The sequence below is a fragment of the Python bivittatus genome, unplaced genomic scaffold (assembly GCF_059951505.1).
Source record: "Python bivittatus isolate LINGU-HERP-01145 unplaced genomic scaffold, Pbiv_v1 ctg000020_np1212, whole genome shotgun sequence".
In the NCBI taxonomy this organism is placed as follows: Eukaryota; Metazoa; Chordata; class Lepidosauria; order Squamata; family Pythonidae; genus Python; species Python bivittatus.
Genome location: NW_028277030.1, coordinates 1,967,103 through 1,992,501, shown reverse-complemented (window position 1 = coordinate 1,992,501; position 25,399 = coordinate 1,967,103). Strand labels below are relative to the sequence as shown.

At 41.3% G+C, this 25,399-nt stretch overlaps 1 protein-coding gene across 1 annotated transcript in view; it reads left to right on the top strand.

Moving 5' to 3' along the window:
- The window catches only part of MCM3AP (minichromosome maintenance complex component 3 associated protein), a 63,816-nt gene extending 41,588 nt beyond the window's left edge, over positions 1 to 22,228 (top strand). Inside the window, exons 23-29 of the mRNA XM_007432156.4 lie at positions 4,275 to 4,372; positions 5,304 to 5,694; positions 5,923 to 6,180; positions 7,949 to 8,078; positions 13,414 to 13,608; positions 17,902 to 18,052; positions 21,149 to 22,228. Coding sequence (XP_007432218.1) covers positions 4,275 to 4,372; positions 5,304 to 5,694; positions 5,923 to 6,180; positions 7,949 to 8,078; positions 13,414 to 13,608; positions 17,902 to 18,052; positions 21,149 to 21,289 — 1,364 coding nt within the window. The 3' untranslated portion in view covers positions 21,290 to 22,228. The remainder of the gene's footprint in view (positions 1 to 4,274; positions 4,373 to 5,303; positions 5,695 to 5,922; positions 6,181 to 7,948; positions 8,079 to 13,413; positions 13,609 to 17,901; positions 18,053 to 21,148) is intronic.
- Positions 22,229 to 25,399: the final 3,171 nt, after the last annotated feature.

Below are 25,399 nucleotides of genomic sequence, written 5' to 3'. Positions count from 1 at the left end.
AAAAAGAGTTGGCTAATAGCAAGCCTCCCACATCTACCTGCTGAGGTCCTTGCATTTCACCCTTTACTTCCTAGGGCTCTTGTGATAAGTAGGTTGCAAGGACTAGGAAAGGGACTAGAAGGGAAAAGGAAGTCTTGTGGCTCTCCTTCAGGTGAAGTTGGTTCTCTACCTTGAGTGGAGGAAAGAAGGGTGGGGTGTGGGTATTCATGTGCATGAGCACAAGTGCAGGTCATATAGTGAGAAGCTGCATAGGAGGCTGTGTATGAAAGGTTTTCTGTGTGCATCTATATGTGGGGGAGGGCAAATTACATGAACATCTACACAAACATTTTTATTTATTTTATTTATTGATCATATTTATATAGCCACCCATCTCACAAAAGAGTGACTCTGGGTAGCGTACAACACTCAATTAAAAACACATAAATACATACAAAAACAATAATTAAAACTATAAAAACTATAAAAACACACAAAACAGGAGATGATATTAACTGTAGTAAGGGAGCCATTGCAAAATCTCCCCGGTCCCCTGGGACTCCCAGGCCTGGTCTTGAGGGACTTGCGAAATGTTAAGAGGCATGGGGTTAATTTCACTTCCGGGAGGAGAAGATTCCACAAGGCAGGTGCCACGGCAGAGAAGGCCCACCTCCTGGGACCTGCCAGTGGAATTCCCTGGCAGGTGGGACCAGGAACATGCCTTCTCTGCCAGACCTGATAGGACAGGCAGATGTAATCAGGGTGAGGCGGTCCCACAGATAACCTGGCCCCATGCCATGAAGGACTTTAAAGGTCAAAACCAGCATTTTGAATTGGACCTAAAAACAAACTGGCAACCAATGCAGCTTGTGCAGCAGAGATATAACATATACCCTTCTAGGGGCACACATAATTGCCTGTCCCACTGCGTTTTGCACCAGCTGAAGCTTCTGGATACTCTTCAAGGGCAGCCCCAAGTAGACTGCATTACAAAAGTCCAAACGGAAGGCGACTCGGGCATAAGTGACAGTGAGCAGAGCCCCCCGATCCAGGAACAAGTGTGTGCAACTGGCGCACAACCTGAAGCTGTGCAAAGGCCCTCCTAGCTATGACTTCCACCTGCTCTTCGAGCAGGAGTCATGAATCCAGAAGGACCCCCAGATTGCACACCAGGTCTGGGGCAGTGCCACCTCATCCAGCACCAAAGATGGCATGATCCTAGAACTGGAAGACCCCAAAACCCACAGCCGCTCAGTCTTACCAGGGTTCAGCTGAAGCCTGTTGTTCCCCATCCAAGCCCTCACAGCCTCCAGGCACTGGGATAAGACATTCACAGCATCGCTTAATTCGCCAGGGGCAGAGATATATAGTTGGGTATCATCAGCATACTGATGGTAGCTCACCCCATGGTGATGGATGAGCTCACCCAGCGGCCTCATGTAGATGTTGAATAGGAGAGGGAAGAGTACCAAACCCTGCAGCACCCCACATAGTAGGAGCCAAGGGTGGAATCTCTCCTCCCCAATCACCACTGACCAGAATCAGCCCTGAAGAAAGGAGGTGAACCAGCACAACATCATGCCACTCACCCCCAATCCTCTGAGTTGATCCAGAAGGATACCATGGTTGATGGTATCGAAAGCCACAGAGAGGTCAAGTAGGGGAAGGATGGATGCACAACCCGCATCCTGCCCTTGCCAGAGATCATCCAGAAGCGCAGCTAATGCTGTTTCAGTCCCATACCCAGGTCTTAATCCCAACTGAAAGGGATGCAGATAATCCACTTCATCCAAGGTCCCCCTAAGCTGCTGTGCAACCACCTTCTCAATTACCTTCTCCAAAAAGGGGAGGCTAGATACTGGATGAAAACTGTCCAGTATAATGGGGTCCAGCGATGGCTTTCTGAGGAAGGGGCAAACCAAAGCCACCTTAAGAAGCAAAGGAACAACCCCCTCAAAGAAGCATTAACCATCGCTAGAATCCACTCCCACAACTCCCCCCCCGGCCCACATTAACCAGCCAGGAGGGGAATGGATCTAAAGAGCTCATAGCTCTAAGGACCCTGTCCACTTCCTCAGGTCCAACAGGTTCAAACCATTCCCAGATAACAGGGCAAGACTCCTCCCTAGGCATCTCCACTGGACCTGCAGCAAAGCCAGCATCCAACTGCGAATGAATCCAAGCAATTTTGTCCAACAGATGCTGAACAAATTCCTCTGCATGCCCTGTAAGAGGTTCTCTGAACCCCCCTTACCCAGGAGGGCTCATATCACCTGAAACAGGGCCACAGGGTGGCTATCTGTGGACGCAATAAGAGGAGAGGAGTAATGACGTTTTGCCACCCTTATTGCCAGTAGGCAGGCCTTAATAGCAGCTCTGACCCATGTTCGGTTGAGTTCATCCCTTGTCAAGCCCCAGTGATGCTTTAGATGTCTCTTCTCTCGCTTAATCTCCCTCAGCTTCTCTGTAAACCACAGGGAGTGACAGGATCCACAGGAGGGGAGAAGTCGCATGGGCATGATCTGATCCAAGGCCTCAGCTGCCCCCTTATTCCAACAGATAACCAGGGCTTTGGATGGACCATGCAACAGACCAGTAGGATCAACCTCCAGCTTCCTTTGGAATCCATCAGGGTTTATTAGTCATCAGGGGCAGACCAATCTAATGGGTTCAGCCTCCCTGCAGCAGCTAGTGGCTCTGGAGAATCCCATGGTAATCAGGGCATGATCTGACCATGACACTAAAAGCTCCCCCAATTTCAGATCACATAGCCACTGCTCCGACAGGAATGCCAGATCCAGTGTATGGCCACTGTCCCATGTCAGGCTCTGGATGATCTGGGATAGATCCATGGCCATCATTGTGGCCAGGAACTCCCAAGCCACCTCAGACCCCCCTCCTAGAGAAGGCAGATTGAAGTCCTCCAGAAGTTGCTGTGCAGCAGGGAGGTTGGTGCAAGAGCAGCAATCCCAACTGATCCCTACAGCCCAACTTAATGAACAGGGTCTCACATCCAGTGACCTGAAGGTGGTAAGGGATTCCTGGATGACAATTGCCATACCTCCACCTGCCCTGGGATCTCAGCTGACACCACATCCGAAACCCAACTGGACATAACTCCGAAAGGGTAACCCCCACTTCCAGATCCAGCCAGGTCTTGGTGATACATGCCAGTTCGGCCCTCTCATCAAGGATTAAATCACTGATGAGGGCAGCCTTATTACAGACTGGCATTAAGACTGACTGGCATTAAGAAGCAGCAGCAGGAAGCCAGAGCCTCTGAAGGTCTGCTGACAGGGTACTGGGGCTGAGACTGAGGAGCTGGAACGCAGGACTGGAATCAAACAATGGTCCTGTGTTCCCCGGGAAAGACCCACTCCCCATCTCACACCATATCTCCCCATGCCCATCACCATCATAATACTTTGGCCTGCCCCCATCCTCTCATCAGCACCCCCATCTCCATTTCCAAGCCCCTCAGTTCCCAAGAGAGGGAAGCTCCTACTGTCTTCACCAGCCATCCCTGGGAGAGGAAGCCAGGCACCCCAAGGCACTTTAGCTTTACCTAGCAACCACCTCCCCGCTTCACTGCAACACAGTCACACACACAAACATTCATGGGCACCACCCTTGTTGCTGCCACTGGCAAGTAGAGGGCGTCCTTCCCATTCACCCTCCGCCAATTCCTCCTCTGACTCTCACCCAGAGGAAGGAACCCACACATTCACACCCTCTCACACCCCATTGACATCCAAGGCACCCTCACCCTGCTGCTCCTACCAGCTGGTAGAGGCTCCCATCCCATTCACCCCCCACCAAATCCACCCCCTGGCTCTCAGCTAGAGGAAGGGAAAAGAAGACGGGATCAACACATAGTCCACATGCTGATTAATCTGCCCTCTAACATCTGATGTACTTTAAGCCTTTAAAGATTACCAACCTCTAGGTTACACTGTTTGTATAGTTATCCCTGCTTCCTCCTATACATGTCTGGGGGGATAATAAGTTGTGTGTCAGTCCTAGATGCCACATAGGCCTAAAACTACTTTTATTAAGATTGCTGTGTCAACAGAAACTTGCAAATCTGAATGTGCTTCCTTTCCTCCCTCTTTTATATATCATATGAATTAGGGGAGTGCCTGTCTGAGATGTTTTTGTAACACTTCCTCCTCATCTGGGTTTAAGCAGTGTTTATCTACTTGTTGCCTTGTCAAGGGATCTTCCGTCCCTCCATCAAGGTCATCCTCTTTACTTTCTACATTATATTATTAAAATGCAGCTTCTTGTTTTCAAAGGTTTGATGCTGCGTGACTTGATTTCAGCTAAACTTATATCGAACTACAGCGTTGTCGAAATCCCAGATTCTGTTAACGATTTGCAGGGTTCCAGCAAGGTAAGAACTTTCTATGGATGAAGGTTGTAATCCATGCTCAGAATTAACATGTCTTTTCCAAGTAACCCATTACACCAGCAAAGGGCAGGGCTACGATTTCTGGAAAGGTCACAACTGCTTTAAGGAATTATTGGCAAATGCTACACAGGTACCCTAATATGGCACTGAAGTACCTTTGCCCTGCAGAAGTCTATCAGTTGTTATAGTTGGAGAATATTATTCTTGATTACATTTTAAACATTGTATTTAATACCAGTTGTTTAAGAGCAAAGCCAAATTTTCTCATAAGCAATGCTGGAAATAAATGTGTCATATATTTCTGGTTCTTGGAAACTAAAGCTTTAAACAGTGTTGATATTTTGATTTTTGTTTCTTCACAAAAGGGTAGGCTATTTATGATTTTTGCTCTTAGATGTATGATTCATTTTCTATTTTTCTGCAATTGATTAATTGATTTTTTAAAGGGAGTATTGCATACTCCAGACAACTATTAGAAGTGATTAGGTCAACAGATTGACTTCTTTTCAGTTCCATTCTTCATGGGGCCTTAGAGGTTGACTAAAAAAAAAAAAAAGCTTAGGTCTAAATAGAATAGTGTAATAGTAATACCATTGGACTGGTTTTGGGGAGACCCAAGTTCACCCTTAGCCATGGAAGGTGACTGACTGACTTTGAGCCAGTCATTCTGTCAGTCCAACCTACCTCAAAATGTTGCTGTTGCGGGGTGGGGGGTGGGAGGAGGAAGTGCTCTGTATGGTTCCTTGACTTCCTGAACAAATATACTTCTAATAAAGAAATAGCACTGAGGAAGAGTTGGACTAAAATATTTCAGTTTCAGCAGGAATCTTAATCTGGGAAGGAATTTGACATAGGGTTTGCATTTTACCTTCTTGTCAGGTTGTCAGTTTGTTGTCTCTGCTTTTATCCACAGCTCTCTGAGGCAGTACAGTGGCTGGTTGCTCAGTGCCCACAGCCTGTTAAACTTTGCTGCCAGACACTCCTGCAGTACCTTGAAGATGGCCTTGATTGTAATTTCACCCAGACTTTCTACCAAGATAAGTGGGAGAGAGATATGGCTGGGTTACCCTCTCAAGATCCTAGTGCCATAATAGAGCTATATAACAGCGTGATACAGTTCCTGGCTGAAGTTGCCTCTTCGGAAGATCTCAGGGAGCTGTCCTGGCCTGTAACCGAATTTGCAGAGCCTGGAGGCAGCAAGTGGCTTCCCCATCTCCAGTGGAACAAACCCAGCCATCTTGCATGGCTGAAGAAGGCACTGTTGTCCTTTCAGATCCCTCAAATGGACCTTCCTCCTTTCGGTGGTAAGAACTTCTACCCAGAGATAGATCATAATTTTAATCTATATACAGGTTTACAATTGAATGAGCAGACATAGTTTAAAGGAAAGGATTACAGTTAATTAGATTGGGCTATTCCCAGATGTCTTGTAGACATTTTGTCTGAATAGAAATTGGGATATAATATAAGAAGTGTGGTTCCCTATAATTGGGCATAGTAAAATAAATGTTTTTCTATTCTCCTTCCCCCAGCTCCCTGGCATCCTGTTTGTGCCATGATTTTCCAGTATGTGTCCCAAACTGCTAGGTCTCTTCAGACCCAGGAAATACTTCAATCTCAGGTAGAGAATTTGTTGAGCAACACTTACTTGAAGTGGAAGGACCAGAAACATGCCAACACAGGAGAAAATGGCCCTTCTGTTTGGGAGATTCCTTGGGATCATATCTTGGCACTGTGCATTAACCATAAATTGAGAGATTGGGAGCCTCCTCGTCTTTCAGTAGCACCAGGTAATAGAGATACTTGGAGCAATTATTTTTCAGTTTTGTTACAGATTTCTTCTTAAATTGTGTCAGTATATATTAGTTTTGGAACCCCATAGTTTAGGCAAGGTTTTGGTTTTGGTTTTAGTTTTAATTAGTTAAAAAAAAACATTCAGGGGAGACATCATCAAGATGTACAAAATTGTGCATAGTGTGGAGAAAGGGATTCACCCTCTTAAATGCTTCTCCCACTGAAAACACCAGGGCTTCAAGGGCTATTAGTCTTGAACTTTCAGTGTTACCTCCAGTTTGGAGGCAGTGTGCCCCCAAATACTCGCTGCAGGAAACCAACAGGAATGGGGTTAGGGTCTCCTGCTTATGAGTGCCCCAGGAACATCTGGTTGACCAGTTGACCGACAAAATTTGGAACTGAGATAAGCTTCGGCCTCATCCCGCAGGGCTGTTTTTACATTCTTATGTACTTCACTGCTCAGATTGGCATTTCAGCTGGCTCTGGCTGGATACATCTGTTGAACTCCCTTTGAAAAGAGCTTGGAAACTGATTAAGCTCAAAATAAAACTTTTAGGTAGCTAAGGAGGAAGGGGACTTTTCATCCAATTTTGTTAATACTCCTGATGTATTTCCATGTTCAGTTCAAAATGCCATTTTTGACCTTTTAAAGACTATTTAGGAACAGAAGAGTTCCTTTGAAGAGTTATTTTGTCCCCACCATCTGAGTTGCAGAGTTCCTCAGAAGACATTTTTGGTAATAATGTTCTGGCTTGTGAAATGCCCATGCTAATCAGGAGTGCACAATCTTTTCCAGGCTGATATTAAAAAAAAAGTGGATGGGCTTGAGACAAAATATTAATGAAACATAATTTCTATTTGCCTATAATTAGAGTTAAATGAATTATTATTTACTATTCCCCCCCCCCCATGTAAAAATTACTTCAGTGACAACTTTCAGAAGCTCTAGAGCCATACTGAAGCCTTTGGGAGACGTTGGTTTTATGCTCTAGAAATCTCATGGTGCTGCCTGGTGAAGATGTTTATGTGTTCAACCTTTTGGTTTATCTTGTTTTTAAATGCTGATAATTAAAAAAAAAAATCAAAATATAAGTTGGATTCATATTTAGAAAAACAAGTGTTTATGCCATTAAGATTAAATCAACTAGTTCGTAGCATAAGTTAATAAAAAAACTGAAATAATAACTTACATTAAAACTTTGAAGCTTATTTATTTCCTTCTTTTCTTTTAAATCAAATGATTTTTCTACTTTATTTTGTGCAAAACTTGATTCATGAAAAATTCTGCTGTATTCCTTCTATACAAATCAGTTAAGCATACTAAGATTTCTTTATCACTTTCACGGTAAGTGAAGAAGTAAAAGTCTGTACTGTTTTATATTATTCTGTGTTAGATACTTTTATTATTATTTCTTGTATTCTAAACTTTCCTTGGAATTTATTTGATGGGTGGGGTAGAAAAGTAGAACAAGTGAACTCTCCGGTCCATATCCTATATCTACATTAAACCCATAGGCTAAAGAAAAGGATAAAAAGATACTCATTCCCAGAGAGATGTGTTGTTTTTCTTCTTGTTTAGTTAAGGATTCAAGTTTGCATTCTGTGTAAATTGAAAAAAAATTAATTTTAACAATAAAGTCACTGGGAGTCGGGCAAGGTATATAAACAAATAAATAAAAAAATACATAATAAATACATTGTGATGAACTTGGAAAACTGCCTGCTATTAACTTCATGGTGGTTGTGTGTTTTTTCATCTTTTAGAAGCTGTGAGTAAAGATGGACAGATACACACATACTTTTTAAAGGAGCAATTGCAAAAATTCATCTGTCCTTGCTCGTGGGAGGAAGCCAGATTAAAAACTCAGAAGGAGATCCAACAAAATCAAGAAAGGTAGGATTGTCTTTTTGTGTATGGACTGTATTTATGAACAACACATATCTGTTTAACTGCTTTCCTCCTCAGAACTCTACCAAGTGTAGCTGGGCTTGGAAATAAGCCATTATTTTTATTACTATTACTGCCTTGAGTCCCTTCCCTTTCTTTGGGATCAGACACCCTTATTCAGGAATAAATAAATATTAAGAAAAGAAAATGTAATATGATGCGCTTTAGGGCAAAATGTGTAAATATCAGGGTAGAAGTGGAGGGATCTGAAATGATGATTATCAAGGCACCATATTTTAGGATTCTGGTCAGTTGGCTCAATTAGAAATGCCCAGTAGTGATGAAAATGGCCAATTCTATGTTTATTACAAATGGACAATTCTAAATGCTGCCTCTCTCATCTCTACAACAGCACCAACCCCCAGTGATCACACAATACTGTCTACAAATCAGTGTGGAATCAAAACTCAGGACCCAAAAGCAAAATAATCAGGGCTTCACTGCAAGGTTTATTAAACAGTACGTACTGGAGGGGACCCCACCAAGGGATAGTGAGAGACACCCCTGCAGGCAAAAGAGATGCACTGATATTTATACATTTCAGAAAAGGGGAAGGGAAAAAGATGCACACATTGATATTCATATGATGATGCAGGCATACATAAGTAAGTAGTAGGTCTTTCTGTACTAAGCAACAAATCAAGTCAAGTTGCCAGATGCCAGGAAGAACGCATCCTTCTTCAAGCCAGATGCCTTGGTTGCTATGGGGATGTTGTGATAAGGTCTTTAAACCAGCCTAGTTCACACCAGCTCTAAGGGTGCTGCACATTCTTTTATGTTTCAATTCTATCAAGGTGCTCCCATTCATCTGGAGCCTCTAAAAACTTACTTTCTTCACCTAAAGATGTATTTCCGTCACAGATCTCCCCCCCTTTTGCCATCTCGGAGAGCAAAATTCAGGTCAGAGAAGAGAACTGGATTTAGCCTTACACTCTTCTGGAAGCAATTGCTGAAAAAACCTATTAAACATTGCCCAGTGCAAAGTTATAAAATGATAACAGCCAGAAGAGCTAGATATCCTAATGCCAAATTTCGCAACCAGCCTGTCCCAGGCAACCAAGAGATGAGCCAGTTCCATAAAGTACTGGAAGCTTGTTCTGTAACCTGCTTTGCTAGATTCCTTAAATCTTGCACAGTGGCTTTTACTCATAAGGAGCTGTCCATCAGGTTAAAGCAGCACATACCTGGAAATTCCTCACACCCACGGGCCATTTTGCACAACATAAAGTCAGTGGGCAATCTCTTTTGCAAGATAGCTGTTCTTAGCTGTTCCTGCTCTTAATTTAGGAGAGCTATAGCATTTGAAAATGTGTTTATACTCTTTATAACTAAACAAGCCAATTTCCTGCGATCAAAATAAGCATGGGTTGCTAAAGCTGGTGTGCCATTTATGGATATAGCAAGCCCATAAACATCTCTGTTATTTAACAGCCCTATGTGGCCGTGACAGGCACTGTCAAGCGGGGGGGCCTCAGTGATGTATCACACTTGCCTGAGTTTGTGATGAGTATAATTTTGCACAAGTGGTACTGCATGAAATGAAGAATCTTTGCCCAGTTTCATCAATGCTACGTGTGACTATTTCCATAATGTAGGCATTTTATCTACCTTTACACTTGCTTGAAAAGAAGTAGCCACTTCCTGGTGCCCAGCTCAAAGTGTTTAATTTGCTCAATTTGAATGTAATTGCATTTTACCAAATTTCCTATATACACGGTACTGTGCAAAAGTTTTAGGCAGGTGTGAAAAAATGCTGTAAAGTAAGAATGCTTTAAAAAAAAAATTGTAATTGTTTATGTTTATCAATTTACAAAATGCAAGGTGAGCAAACAGAAGAAAAACCCAAATCAAATCAATATTTGGTGTGACCACCCTTTGTCTCCAAAACAGCATCAATTCTTCTAGGTACGCTTGCACATAGTTTTTGAAGGAGCTCGGCAGGTAGGTTGTTCCAAACATCTTGGAGAACTAACCACAGATCTCCTGTGGATGTAGGCTGCCTCAAATCCTTCTGTCTCTTCATGTAATCCCAGACAGACTCAGTGATGTTGAAATTAGGGCTCTGTGGGGGCCAAACCATCACTTCCAGGACTCCTTGTTCTTCTTTATGCTGAAGATAGTTCTTAATGACATTGGATATATGTTTGGGGTCATTGTCCTGTTGCAGAATAAATTGGGGCCAATCACACACCTCGCTGATGGCATGGCATGATGGATAAGTATCTCCCTGTATTTCTCAGCATTGAGGACACCACTGATCCTGACCAAATCTCCAACTCCATTTGCAGAAATGCAGCCCCAGACTTGCAAGGAAGCTCCACCATGCTTCACTGTTGCCTGCAGACATTCATTACCGCTCTCCAGCCAACAAACTGCTTCCTGCTACAGCCAAATATTTCAAATTTTGACTCATCAGTCCAGAGCATCTGCTGCCATTTTTCTGCACCCCAGTTCCTATGTTTTTGTGCGTAGTTGAGTCACTTAGCCTTGTTTCCACGTCGGAGGTATGGCTTTTTGGCCGCAATTCTTCCATGAAGACCACTTCTGGCCAGACTTCTCCAGACAGTAGATGGGTGTACCTGGGTCCCACTGGTTTCCACCAGCTCTGTGCTGATGGCACTGCTGGACATCTTCCAATGTCAAAGGGAAGAAAGCATGATGGTCTTCCATCTGCTGCATTAAGTTTCCTTGGCCGACCACTGCATCTACGGTTCTCAATGTTGCCCATTTCTTTGTGCTTCTTCAAAAGAGTTTGAACAGCACATCTTGAAACCCCAGTCTGCTTTGAAATTTTTGCCTGGGAGAGACCTTGCTGATGCAGTATAACTACCTTGTGTCTTGTTGCTGTGCTCAGTCTTGCCATGGTGTATAATCTGTGACATGAAACTGTCTTCCACAACCTCACCTTAGTAGCAGAGTTTGGCTGTTCCTCACCCAGTTTTAAGCCTCCTACACAGCTGTTTCTGTTTCAGTTAATGACTGTGTTTCAACCTACATATGAAATTGATGATCATTAGCACCTGTTTGGTATAATTGGTTAATCATACACCTGAGTCTAATCCTACAAGATCCCTGATTTTGTGCAAGTGTACAAAGTGTGCAAGTGTAAGAATTGATGCTGGTTTGAAGCCAAAGGGTAGTCACACCAAATATTGATTTGATTTGGGTTTTTCTTCTGTTCGCTCACTTTGCATTTTGTAACTTGATAAACATAAACAATTACAATCTATATTTTTGAAAGCATTCTTACTTTACAGCATTTTTTCACACCTGCCTAAAACTTTTGCATGGTACTGTAATGTAATTTTTAGCTCCACCATTGCAAATGGTTTTTAAAATACTTATGAAATTATTTGGAGGCCTGCCATTTTGGACAAGTTGACATAACCACTGGTAGGCGGCAAGTGTAATCAGGTCTAAAATCCATTGAGTAAATGGGGCCATACATTTATCTTTCCAATGCTGCAATATCAGTCTTTTAGCCATAGTAAGGGCACAGAGAATCTATTTACGTTGTCCAGTTGTCAAAATCTATGTACTATGTATATAATTGAAAAGAATATTATCCTCTGAGAATTTTAGTTTTTGTTGCACAGTCTGGGTTGTTGATTTAAGGAATTTAACTGTATCTGATCTGAAGTTCAATTTTGGATGAAACACATGTGTGATAAGATTGCACTGAAAAAACCTCATTTTTTTTCCATAAAGGCTACCAGAGGCTGATCTTGCTTTACATTAAAAAGACTTGGATGATCCTCCATTTCTTTGTACATTTCTTATTGGAGTCTTCAAGTTGATCAATCCTTGTCTCATGGGACCCTGTAGTCATCCTGTTTAACTCTTTCTCATATCTATGAAATGTGCTGATTTTCTGCACGATTGTCTTGACAGTAACTGAATACTTTTGTAACTGCCAAATGAAAAATTAAATCTTATCGCTTTATGAATGTGATGTTACTGCTGACAAGTATTCCAAATGGTAGTTTTGGCTGCTATTAAAAGGAATGTAGGGTTATAGATCAGATTCAGTTGATTTATTCTTGCCCAGGTTTCTATCATCGCACTGAGCTCATCTGTGGAGTTATAACCTTGTTAATTGCTATGGCTGTTGTAACCACCAACTTGTGCTTGGATCTCATTGGTACCCCAAAAGCAAAGGATATATTTAGCGGTTGTAAGGCAAGGTGATGAAGATCTCTCCTGTTTTCATCTTTAAGCTCTCAATACTGTTATCAGCCATTATTGATATTGACTCAGTACACAGATCCAGTCTCCCAGAAAATGCCCTGCCATATTTTTATGTTGCCTTTCTATTTCTGGTGTCACATTGAGTATGTATGGTTCATTATTGGTCGGTTACTTCATGCGAGAACTCAGTCATCAGGAGAAAGCAGTTGATACTCAACTAAGGACAAACATAAGGAAGTGTTGTGTACCATAGCTTAACGATGGTAGCTCAGTGGAATTTCTCTCTTTAAAGCCAGGATGCTTGCAGATACCGGGTGCTGGAGGTAATTAAGAAAGGTTCTTACCTTCCTGCTCTCTCACTTAGGGATTTGGGGAAGCATTGGGTTGCTCATCATTCTATATAGGTTGCTGCTTTTCACACTGTAAGACTTACTAAAACCCTATCTGTCGTGAATGCACTGGTATTTTGGTAATGCCCAAGCATACCAAAATGCCTCAGTGTGCCCATATTAACGCCTCTGATTTGCAAACTGCACTGGTTATCTGTTTGCTTCCAGGTGCGATTCAAGGTGCTGGTTGTTACTTATAAAGCCCTACATGGCATAGGCCCTGGTTACGGGAGGGACTGCCTGTCTCCCATGGTTATCTGCCCGGCTGATTTGATCCTGCAGAGTTGGCGTGCTCTGGGTTCCTTCAATTAAACTGTGCCCTCGATCAGGACCCCAGAAGTATGCCTTCTTTGTAGCAGCGCCTGCCCTCTGGAATAAGGTTCCCCCTGAGATCTGGATGCCCGCCCCCTCCTCCCGCTGGTGTTTCCAAGGGCCCTAAAGACTGGTTCTTTGCCCAGGGCTTTGGCGAGAGCGAGTGAGGCCCTCTTGGATTGTGTGGGTTTGTTTCTTCTTCCTTCCTTCTGGTTCTTGTAATCCTTGCCGTCTTTTATTCTTTTATTTTATCTCTTATTGGCTTTTCTTCCTTAATGTTTTTACCTGTGAGCTGTCTGGAGTCATTGAGAGTCGGGTGGCATACACATTTTCATCACCATCACTGTCATCGTCATCAACAACAACAGCAGCTATGTTTTCTTCTCTTCTAGGTCTAAACGAAAGACTTCTGCAAAACTATATTCCCCTCTATTGTCTCCAGCTGAACACTGTGTCAGCCAAGGAATTAAAAACAACAAGGAACTCAATATTTCTGGTACAGATCTGACACTGGCAACTTCAGAAGTAGATTTTCTCCCAGAGTGCCTGTCTGCTAAGCTCCAGCTGGAAAAAGCAGAGAATAAGAGGTAAAGACTTCCATCTTTGAGAGGTGCTGAGAATGGGAATATGTGTGGATAGAAAGAACAGCAAAAACCATAAAATGACAGGACTCAGTATTCATTCATTCATTTAGTTCTAGTTCTAATATTCTAGTTGCTTGGAGTTGGGTGGCATCCAATCCAATCAATAAATGCATAGTGTTGCAAGAGGAATAATAGAGGAATAATATGGAAGGAAGAAGGAAAGTTGAAAAAGATGGTGAGGAAGAAAATATATATTAGAAAAGTGTGGAAAGGATTCATACAAAGAACCTGTGCTGTCCATATCATATGTTAGACTTTTCTTTGAACATTTGTCATGACAGGGTGTTGCCAGCCAGGAGACAGCAGCTTCTTCAGGATTTTAAGATAATAGGCTCAGACCAAGGTGAAATGCCAAAAAGTATTTTACTGAATAAATCTTAAGAGAGTTACAGAGAAAGAGAGAGAAAGGTATACCGATCTGCATCTTTTCAGATTGAGATACCCACCAAATGGTAATGTATGTACACCTGAAGCTGACATTTAGTGGTGCAGCATCTCCTAGAACGTTGGGTCTACAGTGAGGCTCAAACTGTCTGGGGCCCTTGCCACCTTTTAACACGTAAGAGTCAGAGAATATAAACAATAATGCCTGCAGATGGCTTGGCACCAATCTTCTGTGGTGATTGTACAGAAAGATGTGTCAATGAAATCTCCAATGACTAACCAAAGCAGGATGATATCTTGCTCCCTTCGGGTAGAGGCCATGGCTCTTTTTTCATGGGCATATGTAATGTAACTTCAATTGAAGCACATATTCAAGGATTGCCTGAAGTGGAGGTGGATTTCTGGAGTCCCCCTCAAGACCCAGGAGAACGGATTCCTAAACAGTTCTCCATCTTCAAAATTGAAATTAACTTCTTCATCTCAAAGCACAGCAGCAGATTGTCAAGTTATATCATAAAGAAGATACTATATCTTCTTCATTATATAACTTGATAATATATCAGAGACAGAAGCTAAAGATGCTTATGATTATTCCCTGGCCAAGAGGTAGGCTTTGTGTCTTTTCCCCATTCTACTTCTTTCTTGGGTCAACTTGGGTCCTTGCGGAGATCTGAAAGACTTGCCCAGAAGAGTTGATTGTCACCAAAAATGTAAGTTTAAAAGATAAAATCTCAAAGAAAATAGAGTGAATTCCCGATGACTTTGAGAACATGTCATTTGAAACAGGGTAATAATGACAGAAGTATTCAACAAGAATGCTCCTCTAAGGAATCTGTAGAATAGACTTCTTTCCCATTCTAGTCAGGACAGAGGGCAGTACAATCACCTGTAAACAAAGTGTGTTAGGTGTAAGCCCATGTTTAACCCACCATGTAGGAGAAGTATCTGGTTTACGCCTGTGGAATCAAACTCTATCTTTACACGTGCATAACCGGAAAATGGTTTTCTAGGGTGTTTCATAAATTTGATTTGTGGATTGAGTCCTGGAAACAAGGGTGGCAATGACAGAGTCTTGATACTCTGGTGATTGGTAAATCTCTATGTGTAGGAGTGGATCTCGTGAAACTACATTTGGAAGGACAAAGAGAAAAATTAGATTTCCTTTTTGATTTGTGGTTTGGATGATTAGAAAATATTAGGTAGTAGAAAAAAGAGAGGGTGTTTTTGTAACCACAGAGTAAGAGTTAATTTTGTAATTATACTTGTATTTGGTGCAGAGGAAATCAGAAGCTGCTTCTTTCCATTTCTTTTTATAGTTTTATTTTGCACCTTTGTTGTTTACTTTCTGTCTTCTTTTTTCTTCTCTTTTCTTTCTTTACTTTGTATTAGTTTGTGTTAGTTTTTACTTTCGTTTTAAAACTTTTAATAACATTTATATTAAAAAAAGAAAAATTAGATTGCCTTGTATTAATTGCAGAAGCTCCAGCATCACGGCAGGTGTGGTGAATAAGGAGCTATTAATAGTCCAGTTGTCCTGTGTGTGTGTCAGCCGTTCGAGGTGGTCCAGACAGGAAACCAAAACCACGAGTACTAATACTACCTTTATTGTAAGGTTTCAGTAACAGAACCTTGCAAGTCTGAAATGCTTCCCCCCTCCCCAGCCTTTACTTTCCAGAGAACTAGGGAGGGTCCCTTCTGAGATGCTTACTCCACCCGCATTCCTCCTCGGGGCTGAGATTTTGTTTATCAGACCCTTGTCTAGGCTGCGGCTTTTCCTCCTGTCTTCCAAGGTTATCTCACAGCCCATTACCTCGTGTTCAGCAAGGAGATAATGACTAGATCTGTCCTTCATTCTCAAATTAAGCTCACCTTTTACAGCGAGCAGGAGATCATCTTTACCATTTTTGGTCCAAAACTTTTGAATTCAAAATACGTTTGTTCTATTATTGTCTTTTCTCAGTTACATTTAATTCCAGCTTTGCCATGAAAAAGACTGGAAGGAATAATGTGTTAGAGAGGCATTTGGATAAAAATCTGGGCCACTTGTTCTCCTGCCTTCCTGGGAATAGATTAGCCTATTCAAGGCAAAGTATTTCAAGCACAAAGCAGCAGCTTAGCCATCATTCTCAGCACTGCTTCATTACTGCATGTGGGCTGATTTCTTCCAGTTAATGCAACTTCTTTAACTCAAGCTTTATATCTTGATCCTGCCAACCATAATGAAACCCTGCCAACTGCAACTGAGATTTAGAGAACAGAATCTCAATATACCTTACTATTGACCCAAGAAGTTGTATTGCACCGCATTAACCCAAGGAGGTCCAGTGACCTCTCTCCCCAGGTTGCTTGACCATGCAGAAGTGGGTCTTAAGAAGCGTTTTCCTATCCTACTTTCAGGTCCTGATTAGGGGTTGAACCACAAATATGTTTTACCCATTCCCACTGCATCCCCTACTATTGCCATTTTTCTACAGATTTGAAGGGTGACAATTCAGTCAACCCCAGTAGATACCTTAGCTTTGCCACAGATTTCATTTTGAAGAAGAGTTCTTTGATATATTGATGTAGGCTTTTACGGCCAGCGCCAATTCAGTGGTAATGAGCTTCTGGACTAACAGGCCATGATCTAATTATTTGGTGTCCTGACGTTTTGCCAGCAACTGTGGCTGGCATCTTCAGAGGTGAAAGTGGTCTGCTCTATAGCACACTTCTTGCCTATTAGCCTAGAAGCTCATCATCTCTGATGTGTTTTTCCATTTCTAATCTCAGCCTGCCATACCAGTGAAGCTAGCTGATACACATTTCATTCAGAGCTGCCTTCTCACCTGAGAAGGGAAGATCGGTCACTTTGGTTTTGTTTGGTTTGAGGGAGAAATCTAAACCATACCCTTGTTTGCGTGATTCGGTTCCAGTTTTATGCTTCAGTTGTGCTGCATCCTTTCATATATCAATTTCCTTTCCCTGTCTCCTTTTTTGTTGCTTGGCCATTGAATGTGAGGCTGCAGGATGCTAAACTTCAAGTATCTTTATTTTTGAAATGTCCTGCGATCCCTGCCTTTTTGGAATGATGATGGGTCTTAATCCATCATTAATCCTTTTGAACCTGTGAGACTAGGCTGAAGCTGCCATAACCTAAAGATGAAGCAGGCACATAAGCAGAGAGGACAAAAGCCAGGAATCTTGTCTATGAGATCCCTTCAGGGAGGTAGATAAGAAGGAAGCAAGTCGTTAAGGAAAAAACAAAGGACCTGAACCAGAAAGAGGAAGTTGGGCCTGAGCACATGGAAGCCCTCACCCCAATCCCATCAACTTGTAAATCAACCTAGCAAGGACTTTTGGGGATAAAAGGGGTCCCAAAGCCCACCCACTCGGAGTCGTCTGAGTCGTCTTAGTCATCTGAGTCACCTTTGGATCCAGACTTGCCGGCTTCCGTCCCTCTAGCTAGTGCCTGGCAGCCTAGTTGGGAAGGACGTGGGTACGTGTGTGTGTGAAAGACCAAATGTACCTTGGAACCAGTAAAGTTTTGCTGTTACTTTAAATTCACTGGGTCTCCGTGTATTACAAAGAACCTCTTGTGCCTCAATGTTCGTTTGGAAGTGATTTGTGTGTATCCCCAATTATTTCCCCGCTGTTGACCAGGGCTGTGTGTCTGTCTGCTCCAGCTGCACCTATCTGGAAAACCCAGGTAGAAAGCGAGGGGGGCTGACAAGATCCGCGTCCCTCAACAGGGTGTGAGTGTGTGAGTGAGTGACCATAAGCCGAACCTGGGAGCAGCATGTGTAACAAACCTTTGTTGAACTCTCATGAAAAGTAATCAATTTTTTTGTTTGTGTTTCATTGTGTTTTGTCTAGGTTTGATGAACAGCTGCAGCAGCTGTTAGTTAAAGATTCTGAGACACTCCAGGACTCCTTGTCTCTGCCTCTTTATCTTCCTGAAACTGTAGTACCTGTGCTCCAGATTAGTCAACCATTGGCCAGAACTCCAAAATCAAGAAGCCCAGAGGTAACCTGTAAAATAAAATAAAACATGTACAATATTGAACTGATGGTATTTACAAGGAGTATTTATAACTGACTGAATTTCTGAATTTTCTGTGGGGAAGCTCAGATGTGCCTGACTTTGGGTTAGGGTTGTGTACAAGGCCACTATTGACAATTCAGAAAATGGTGGTGGGCTCCAATATTGGGCTCTCTATTCACCTCCATTGACCGTTCTCTTTAGATCTTTGAGGACTGGCACAAGTCAGTTTCCGTTCCAATCTTTAAGGAAGGAGCTAGAAACAATAACACTAATTTGCCCAATCAGCTTCTTGGGTATCCCCAGCAAACTGTTGACCAGGCACTTATATTGCCGTGAAGCTACCACGATTAGGCCTTGTATTGTGGCTACATCATAACCACCCAATTTGAGTTGGATGTGACCAGCAAGGAGCAATCTCATGGCCCAGGTGAAGCACTGTATTTAATCCATAGTGCTGTCCTTGTCAATTAATATTGGATGATTGATTTAGTTGGGGAAGGGTATGGGACATAACTCAGTCATAGGCAGAATCAGCATCAGATAAGATTGTATAAAATTGTGGCAAGATCCAAAGCATATTCCTATTTTCTAGATATAGGGTTGTCATTTTTTATGATAGCTTATATTATATAGTGGTTGGCAGCATCTACAGGGGGTAGTAAAAATGTCAAGATGGCAACAGCGGCAGGACGATTGATGCCCCACCCCTTTTGTATACATGTCGGTGTTTCACACACATAGAAAGGGATGGGGCTCTAATAATGCTGCCAAAATAACTCTCTTAATCTGTTTACCTCACTATTCGTGGTGATTTTTTAAAATGTATTTTCATAATCTGAACACGATTTATTTTGGGCATGTGTTCGAAACTGGTGTTCAGTTAAAATCTTATTTAGGCATTACACTAATACAAGGTATGGCAATGTGCATAAGAGGTATGGAGGTTGACTCTACTGCTGGCATTCCTGCTGCTTCCTCAGTTCCGTCTTTCCTTTTTTTTTGTTTATGGTTATATTTTTTCCTTTTCTTGTAATGTTATAAATCTTGATACATTGTATTATTCCAATGAAGATTTCACTGGAATATTATTTATGTAGTATTATTAAAAATTATGAACGTTATATTATTTACAAAGCTTGAAGCATTGAAAATAAGAAGAAAAAAATTATCAATATTAGTAGAATTTCAGGATATCAATATTGCAAGCATAAAATTAATTTTATTTATTTCTTCATTATTAAATTTGTATGCCACCCATCTCCCCCAACGGGTGACTCTGGACGGCTCACAGTTAAAATCAAAGCCCCGACAACAATTAAAAATACCCCATAAATAATTAAAACTAATTAATCCATTAAGAATCAATTATAAAAAAACAAACCCTATACAAAATACTAAAAACATTCAAGATGACGGAGGGGGCAAAGTCAGTCACCCCACAAGCCACCTCCACTGGTGCGAGCCCCCATCCGTCCCCCAGGTCTTCTGGCTTAGCCAGGATTTCACCCCTTTCCTGAAGGCCGTGAGGGTGGGGGCACACCGCACCTTGGGAGGCAGGTCTTTCCATAGAGTGGGGGCCACAGCAGAAAAGGCGCTCTTCCCAGATCCCACCAGTCAAAATTCCTTGACTGGTGGGGTCTGCAACATGCCCCTTCTGCCGGCCCCAGTGGGGGAGGCTGATATTACAGGCGAGACAGCTCCTCAGATAACCTGGTCCTGTGCCATGAAGGGCTTTAAAGGTGATAACCAACACCTTGAATTGGACCCGGAAGCAAACTGGCAACCAATGCAGCTCGCGTAACAGCGGTGTTATATGTGCCCCCCTAGGGGCATTCAGAACTGTCTGCGCCGCAGCATTCTGCACCAGCTGTAGCTTCTGGATACTCTTCAAGGGTAGCCCCACGTGGAGCACATTGCAGTAATCCAGCTGGGAGGGGACCAGGGCATGAGTGACCGTAATTATTTAACTTTTCATCCAAAATTGAGTATAACATTAAAAAAGAACCACTGCATTTCATATCAAAGTAGTACTATGACAATAGTTTTGGTCGGAAACTAATTACTTAATATTAAGATCTCCATTGTATTATTACTCTACGGGTGTGTATGTTGATAAAAGGAAATAAGAGATAGATGAAGCAAATTTAACAAAAATTAAAATACCTGAAAAGTAGAAAGAGAGAGAATAACAACAACAACCACAACAGCAGCAGCATGACAAAGTAGCAACAATGGTGCATGGGAATATCTGCAAGAAATACCATTTGCCTACAAGCAGGAACTGGAGGGGCCACAAAACAGACAAAGTAACAGAAAATGAAGCAGCTAAAGCGCTCTGGGACTTTAGAGTTCAGACAGACAAGCCCCTGCCACACAACCACCCAGACTTAACTGTTGATAAGAAAGACAAAAAAGTCTGGATAGTGGACACTGCAATACGTGGAGACAGTAGAACAGAAGAGAAAGAACCAGAGAAAATCTCAGAATACAAAGACCTGCAAATAGAAATAGAACGACTGTGGCAAAAGAAAGCAAAGGTAGTACCAATAGGAATAGGTGCCTTGGGTGCAATCCCAAAACATCTGGAGCACCACTTGAAGACCATCAGTATTGACAAAGTCACCATCAGTCAATTGCAAAAGGCAGCTTTACTTGGAACAGCTTACATACTCCAGTGATACCTTTAACCCCATCAAACAACATCTGCCTGTCCCAGGTCCTTGAGAAGGACTTGATAGGTGGATAAAAATGCCAAATCCAGTCTGAACATCTGGATGACTGTGCGACCAACGACGACGACAATAATACAAACTATTGATTTTGTGTTCCTGCTTGCTCAGTTCCTTCTTTTCTGCGCTGAGCAAAAAGAGCTAAAAAATAGCTGCTGCTTATGTTTGTTTGAATGCAAAACGTCTCAACATGTTTGGAAATATTAGCGATTAACTGGGTTGGTCCAACATATATAGCCTGGGTTTCTTACATACATTTTATCCTGTCCACGTCTCTAGGTATTTGTCACTTTTCCTTACTGCTTATTTACTTTGATTTTGAAAATATTTTATGCTTCTCTCTATTCAGGCTGTGACAGAAAGGGGAGATACAGATACCTCTTTATTCAGCAGACTGGCATACTTGAAACAACTGATCAAAGTTAATAAAGAAGAAGAAACAGCTTGTGAATTCCACATGTCTGTATTGGTAGACATGGTAGATGCTTAATCAGCATTTCTCTAAACAGAAGCAGAGAGCTGACAATGTATGACATCAGACATGAATAACAAAAGTCTGCATAAAAACAAGAGCCATTGTAAATGGGTGACTCTGTCTGATGATTCTTGCATCTGGTTGTGTAATACTTCCTCGGTGAAGCTGAATGCATCCTTTGGTCTTGCTCTTTGATTTGGGTAGTTTGCTATACATATATACCTGGGAATAAGATCCATTAATCTCAGTAGGACTTATTTCCATGAAAGCCAGTTCAGAGTTATACTTTCATTTGTTTAATTGAATTGTGCACCTCTCTCTGTGCTTTACAGCACAAAATGAAGTTCTTATTTCCAGAGTCTACATTACAAATCACATTTTCAGGTCCTGGGTTCTATCTGGAACTCTGCTGTGAGAAGTGGGTCATTCTTTGCATGATGCATTTTATGGGAATCCTATTTTATAGAGCTTAATTTAAACAATTTCTCATAATTACATATATAGCCAAAATTTCTATGTAAGAATTTACTGTATCCTGTAAATTGTATATTGTTACCTTATGGACATGTAACTTGCTATGCCAAGTACTACGTAGGCAAAGGCTTGAATCCTAAGAAACGTTAATATAAAGAAGTTCATGGACAGTGCATTTCCTGTGTCTTCACTCCCTTCTCTAGGAGTTGGGAAAGGGTCTTCTGGACAATATGGAATGTGGCAGAGGAGGAGGTTGAAAACTTTCTTTTATGGACTTCCTTAAGTTCACTCATATTAGGATCTGCCAATATGAATTTTATGAATATTGGAATGAATTCATGGCCTTAGTTATAGTTTACATTTGTATTGAAAGTTCTATGGTTGAAAAAGAGATTAGTTTGAATGACAGGTGGAGTCCTGAAGGAGACTCAGAGATCAGGGGATTACAAGAACAAGATCCTTCTAGCATCTTTTTTTTTTCCTGCTGTGGTATAGGAGCAGAGATTCACTCTCCGTTCCATGATGCCCTGGAATTTTTTACCATAAATGTTCTATTCTTTGTCATCTGAGATCTATTAAAAAAACCCTGATCTGAGTTCACTGAGTGAATTCATTCTTTTGGAATAATTTTTATGAAGTGACCTCAGACCTTACATTAAAAATATCAGAACATATTTTAATGTATATGGCAATGTCTTTATCAAGAAAATATTATTCTGATGGAAATATTGTTAAATACACAGATTGTGTAGTAGGCAGTAGCTTACTTGCTTAAGAGTAAGAAACTTGGTAACTGTATTCTTCCTCTAAAACAAATTGTGTAATTTTCTATTTTAATGTAATGCTATTTATAGGATTCCTTTCTTTTCAGTTAAGTGTAATGTTTTGAAAGTGGTATTTACATTCTGACCAGCTCATATTTCCCAGGCTTTGCATTATTTTTTTTTCCTGATATACTGGATATGGCATATATTTTTTAAAGTTTGCAGCTGATGGGTTTTTTTTCTCTTTTTATTGAACTATGATTAACCATTTCAGGTAGCTGCATTAACATAAATCCAAGATGCATCTAAAAGAAAAAAAAGATATAGAAAATTCAAAAAAGAACTACTCCAATGTAAATAAAGAGACAGGTACTGCACATGTACAAATTTACCATATATGTAAAGTATACCATATTATAGTCTATTGCTATTGCGGTAAATCATAAAACCCATCCACATTTGATAAAATTGTGGTTCCGGCCTCTGATGTCTCATTATTTTAACTTTATCTGTGATGAAATTTAAAAGGGTTTCAATCATTTTTAATGTACATCATCAGCTGCAAACTTTAAAATCAAACAAAATCACAGATAACGTTTGCAGCTGATGAAGTACATTAAAAACAATTGAAACATTTTAAAATTTCATCACAGGTTTGATTGGTCCATCCTCTAGGGGAGTTTACAATGTAAAACAAGTGTTTTTGGGCAAACTGGAAGTCTTCAATTACACATATGTTTGGTTAGTTACCATAGAAAAGAGGTAGACGAGGTCCTTATTTAACACTCCTGATTTGGGAATGGGGGTGAGAACTAAAAGTTGCCCGTGGCCGCACCGGGGCTATATTTTTTATGGAGTGGAGATTCTTTAATTTTTTAACTGACATGCTTTCTTTAGGGCTTATACCATGGTTTTCACCCCTTTCTGACCTCAGACTAGTGGGAAACTGCTTTCAGTTTTCTGTAATTCAAGGGCCCATAAAGGAGACTCATGAACCACAAGTGCACTTAAGGCTGCAGGTTGCCCATGTTTGCAGTCGATTAAGACTGGGTGGTTTGATTTAAAGATGACAAGCATCTGTGTCTTGGATTCAGACTTTTGTGCCATAATAGCACCACATGGTCACTGATTGTAATATTATGGCTCAGTCAATAAAGAAAGATGAAGTTTGTGATTTGATCGCAACTTCTGGTGAATCCCATTTTAAAAAGTTCCACTGTATATCTTAGGGACAGTGTAAAAGCAGGAATGGAACAGATACCTTTAAAATACCTTTGATTCTAGGCAGCTTGCAACACATGAGGAAAAAAACTTTAATAGAAACATAAAATCTATTAATAAAACTTTTAAAAGCTACAAATGAGCCTACAGCTGCCATCAAACCAGTCGGCATGCTTTCTTAAAGAGGCCTGTTTGTGTCATGTTCCGAAACATCGGGATAAGAACATGCTTATGCGTGGTAAGAAAGCTTTTCCAGAGGCAGAGGGATACTACTGAGAATATCAGTTTTCTGGTCTCAGTCACCCTATCCCCCAAATTTCTTTCAGGTTGGGTGGCTGGTGCATCCCTGTAGGCAGATTCTACACAAGGAAGACAGTCCTGAAGATAACAAACACAAAAGCAACAATACAGGTTACTCAGTATTATACTATTACTAACCCCTTAGCAGCCCAAGAACACGAAGCACTAAGGCAAACCAACCAGTCATGTAGAACTAGAAAGTCTTGATGCGAAAACAGCCAAAATGCATACTGGAAATGTGTAGTTGAAGCAATTAGGGCAAGATGAATGAGGCTTACAGCTGTTTACTGATATATGTCAAGGTGCTCTGTTTGAGAAAACACACCAATAGAAGTTTCCAGCTTATATTTATGCTGTGTAATAAATATCTATGCCGACACCAAACTGGTCATCCTTGAAGGCTTTATTTCCTCAGACTATGGCTTGACTTGAGAAGGTGTAACAAGATTCTTCTTTATTCTTTAGCAAGCCTGCTGAACTATATTTAACTTTATTCTTCCTAGCCTCTGCTAAAGCAACAGCAGTTGAAACCCCTGTCCTTGGAAACTCTAACTATCCTACGAATTGCATAGTTACACATAGTTTTTACACATGGTTTCATATGGTTACAGAGGTAGTTTAGACCAGGGGCCAGCAAACTATAACCCACAGGTTAAATCTGTCCTGCCATCTCTTTTAATACAGCCCATGAGCTAAGAATGGACAGGCAGGCAGGCGGCAGATTGCCAGGCCCAAGTCTCAGCCGAGGGCCGTTTGTGTGTCTGTATGTTTGTCTCCTGAGTGGCAACAATGGCCTATCAGCAGCCTCCTTGCTCAAACTTTGAATGGAATCATGTTCTGTTACCCTTTCTAGGGCAAAGTCTGTATTTTAGAAATAACTCTACCCAGCCAGATTAACAATCACATAGGATTTAGTCAAGAAGACACACCAGTATCTGAAGAACTGATGTTAAAATATAGGTCCTGGGAAACAGAATTCTATCAATGCACTCTTTGAGAAAAGAAAACCCATAACTCTGACTCCTTGTAAAAGAAATTATGTTCCAACGATATTCATCCAACTAAGGTAATATGCCATCTGAGGAAATTTAGGATAAATAGGCAAAAAGGAATATCAAAGAGAGACTCCAAGACCAAAGGATGAGTTAACTCTATTAGCTCCGTCGCATTTTTTTTAAATGCACACTTACATCATTCCTGATGCTTCACATACGATAAAAGCTTCAAATGAAAATAAAACTGCTTGCAAGACAAATTCATTAACATCTTTTGCCCTGGATTCTGAAACAAACGCTCCACATTTTTCATTGCACTCTCAGAGTAACCCTTGACGAAAACAAACTGGAAAAAAATTCAGCACGTTACC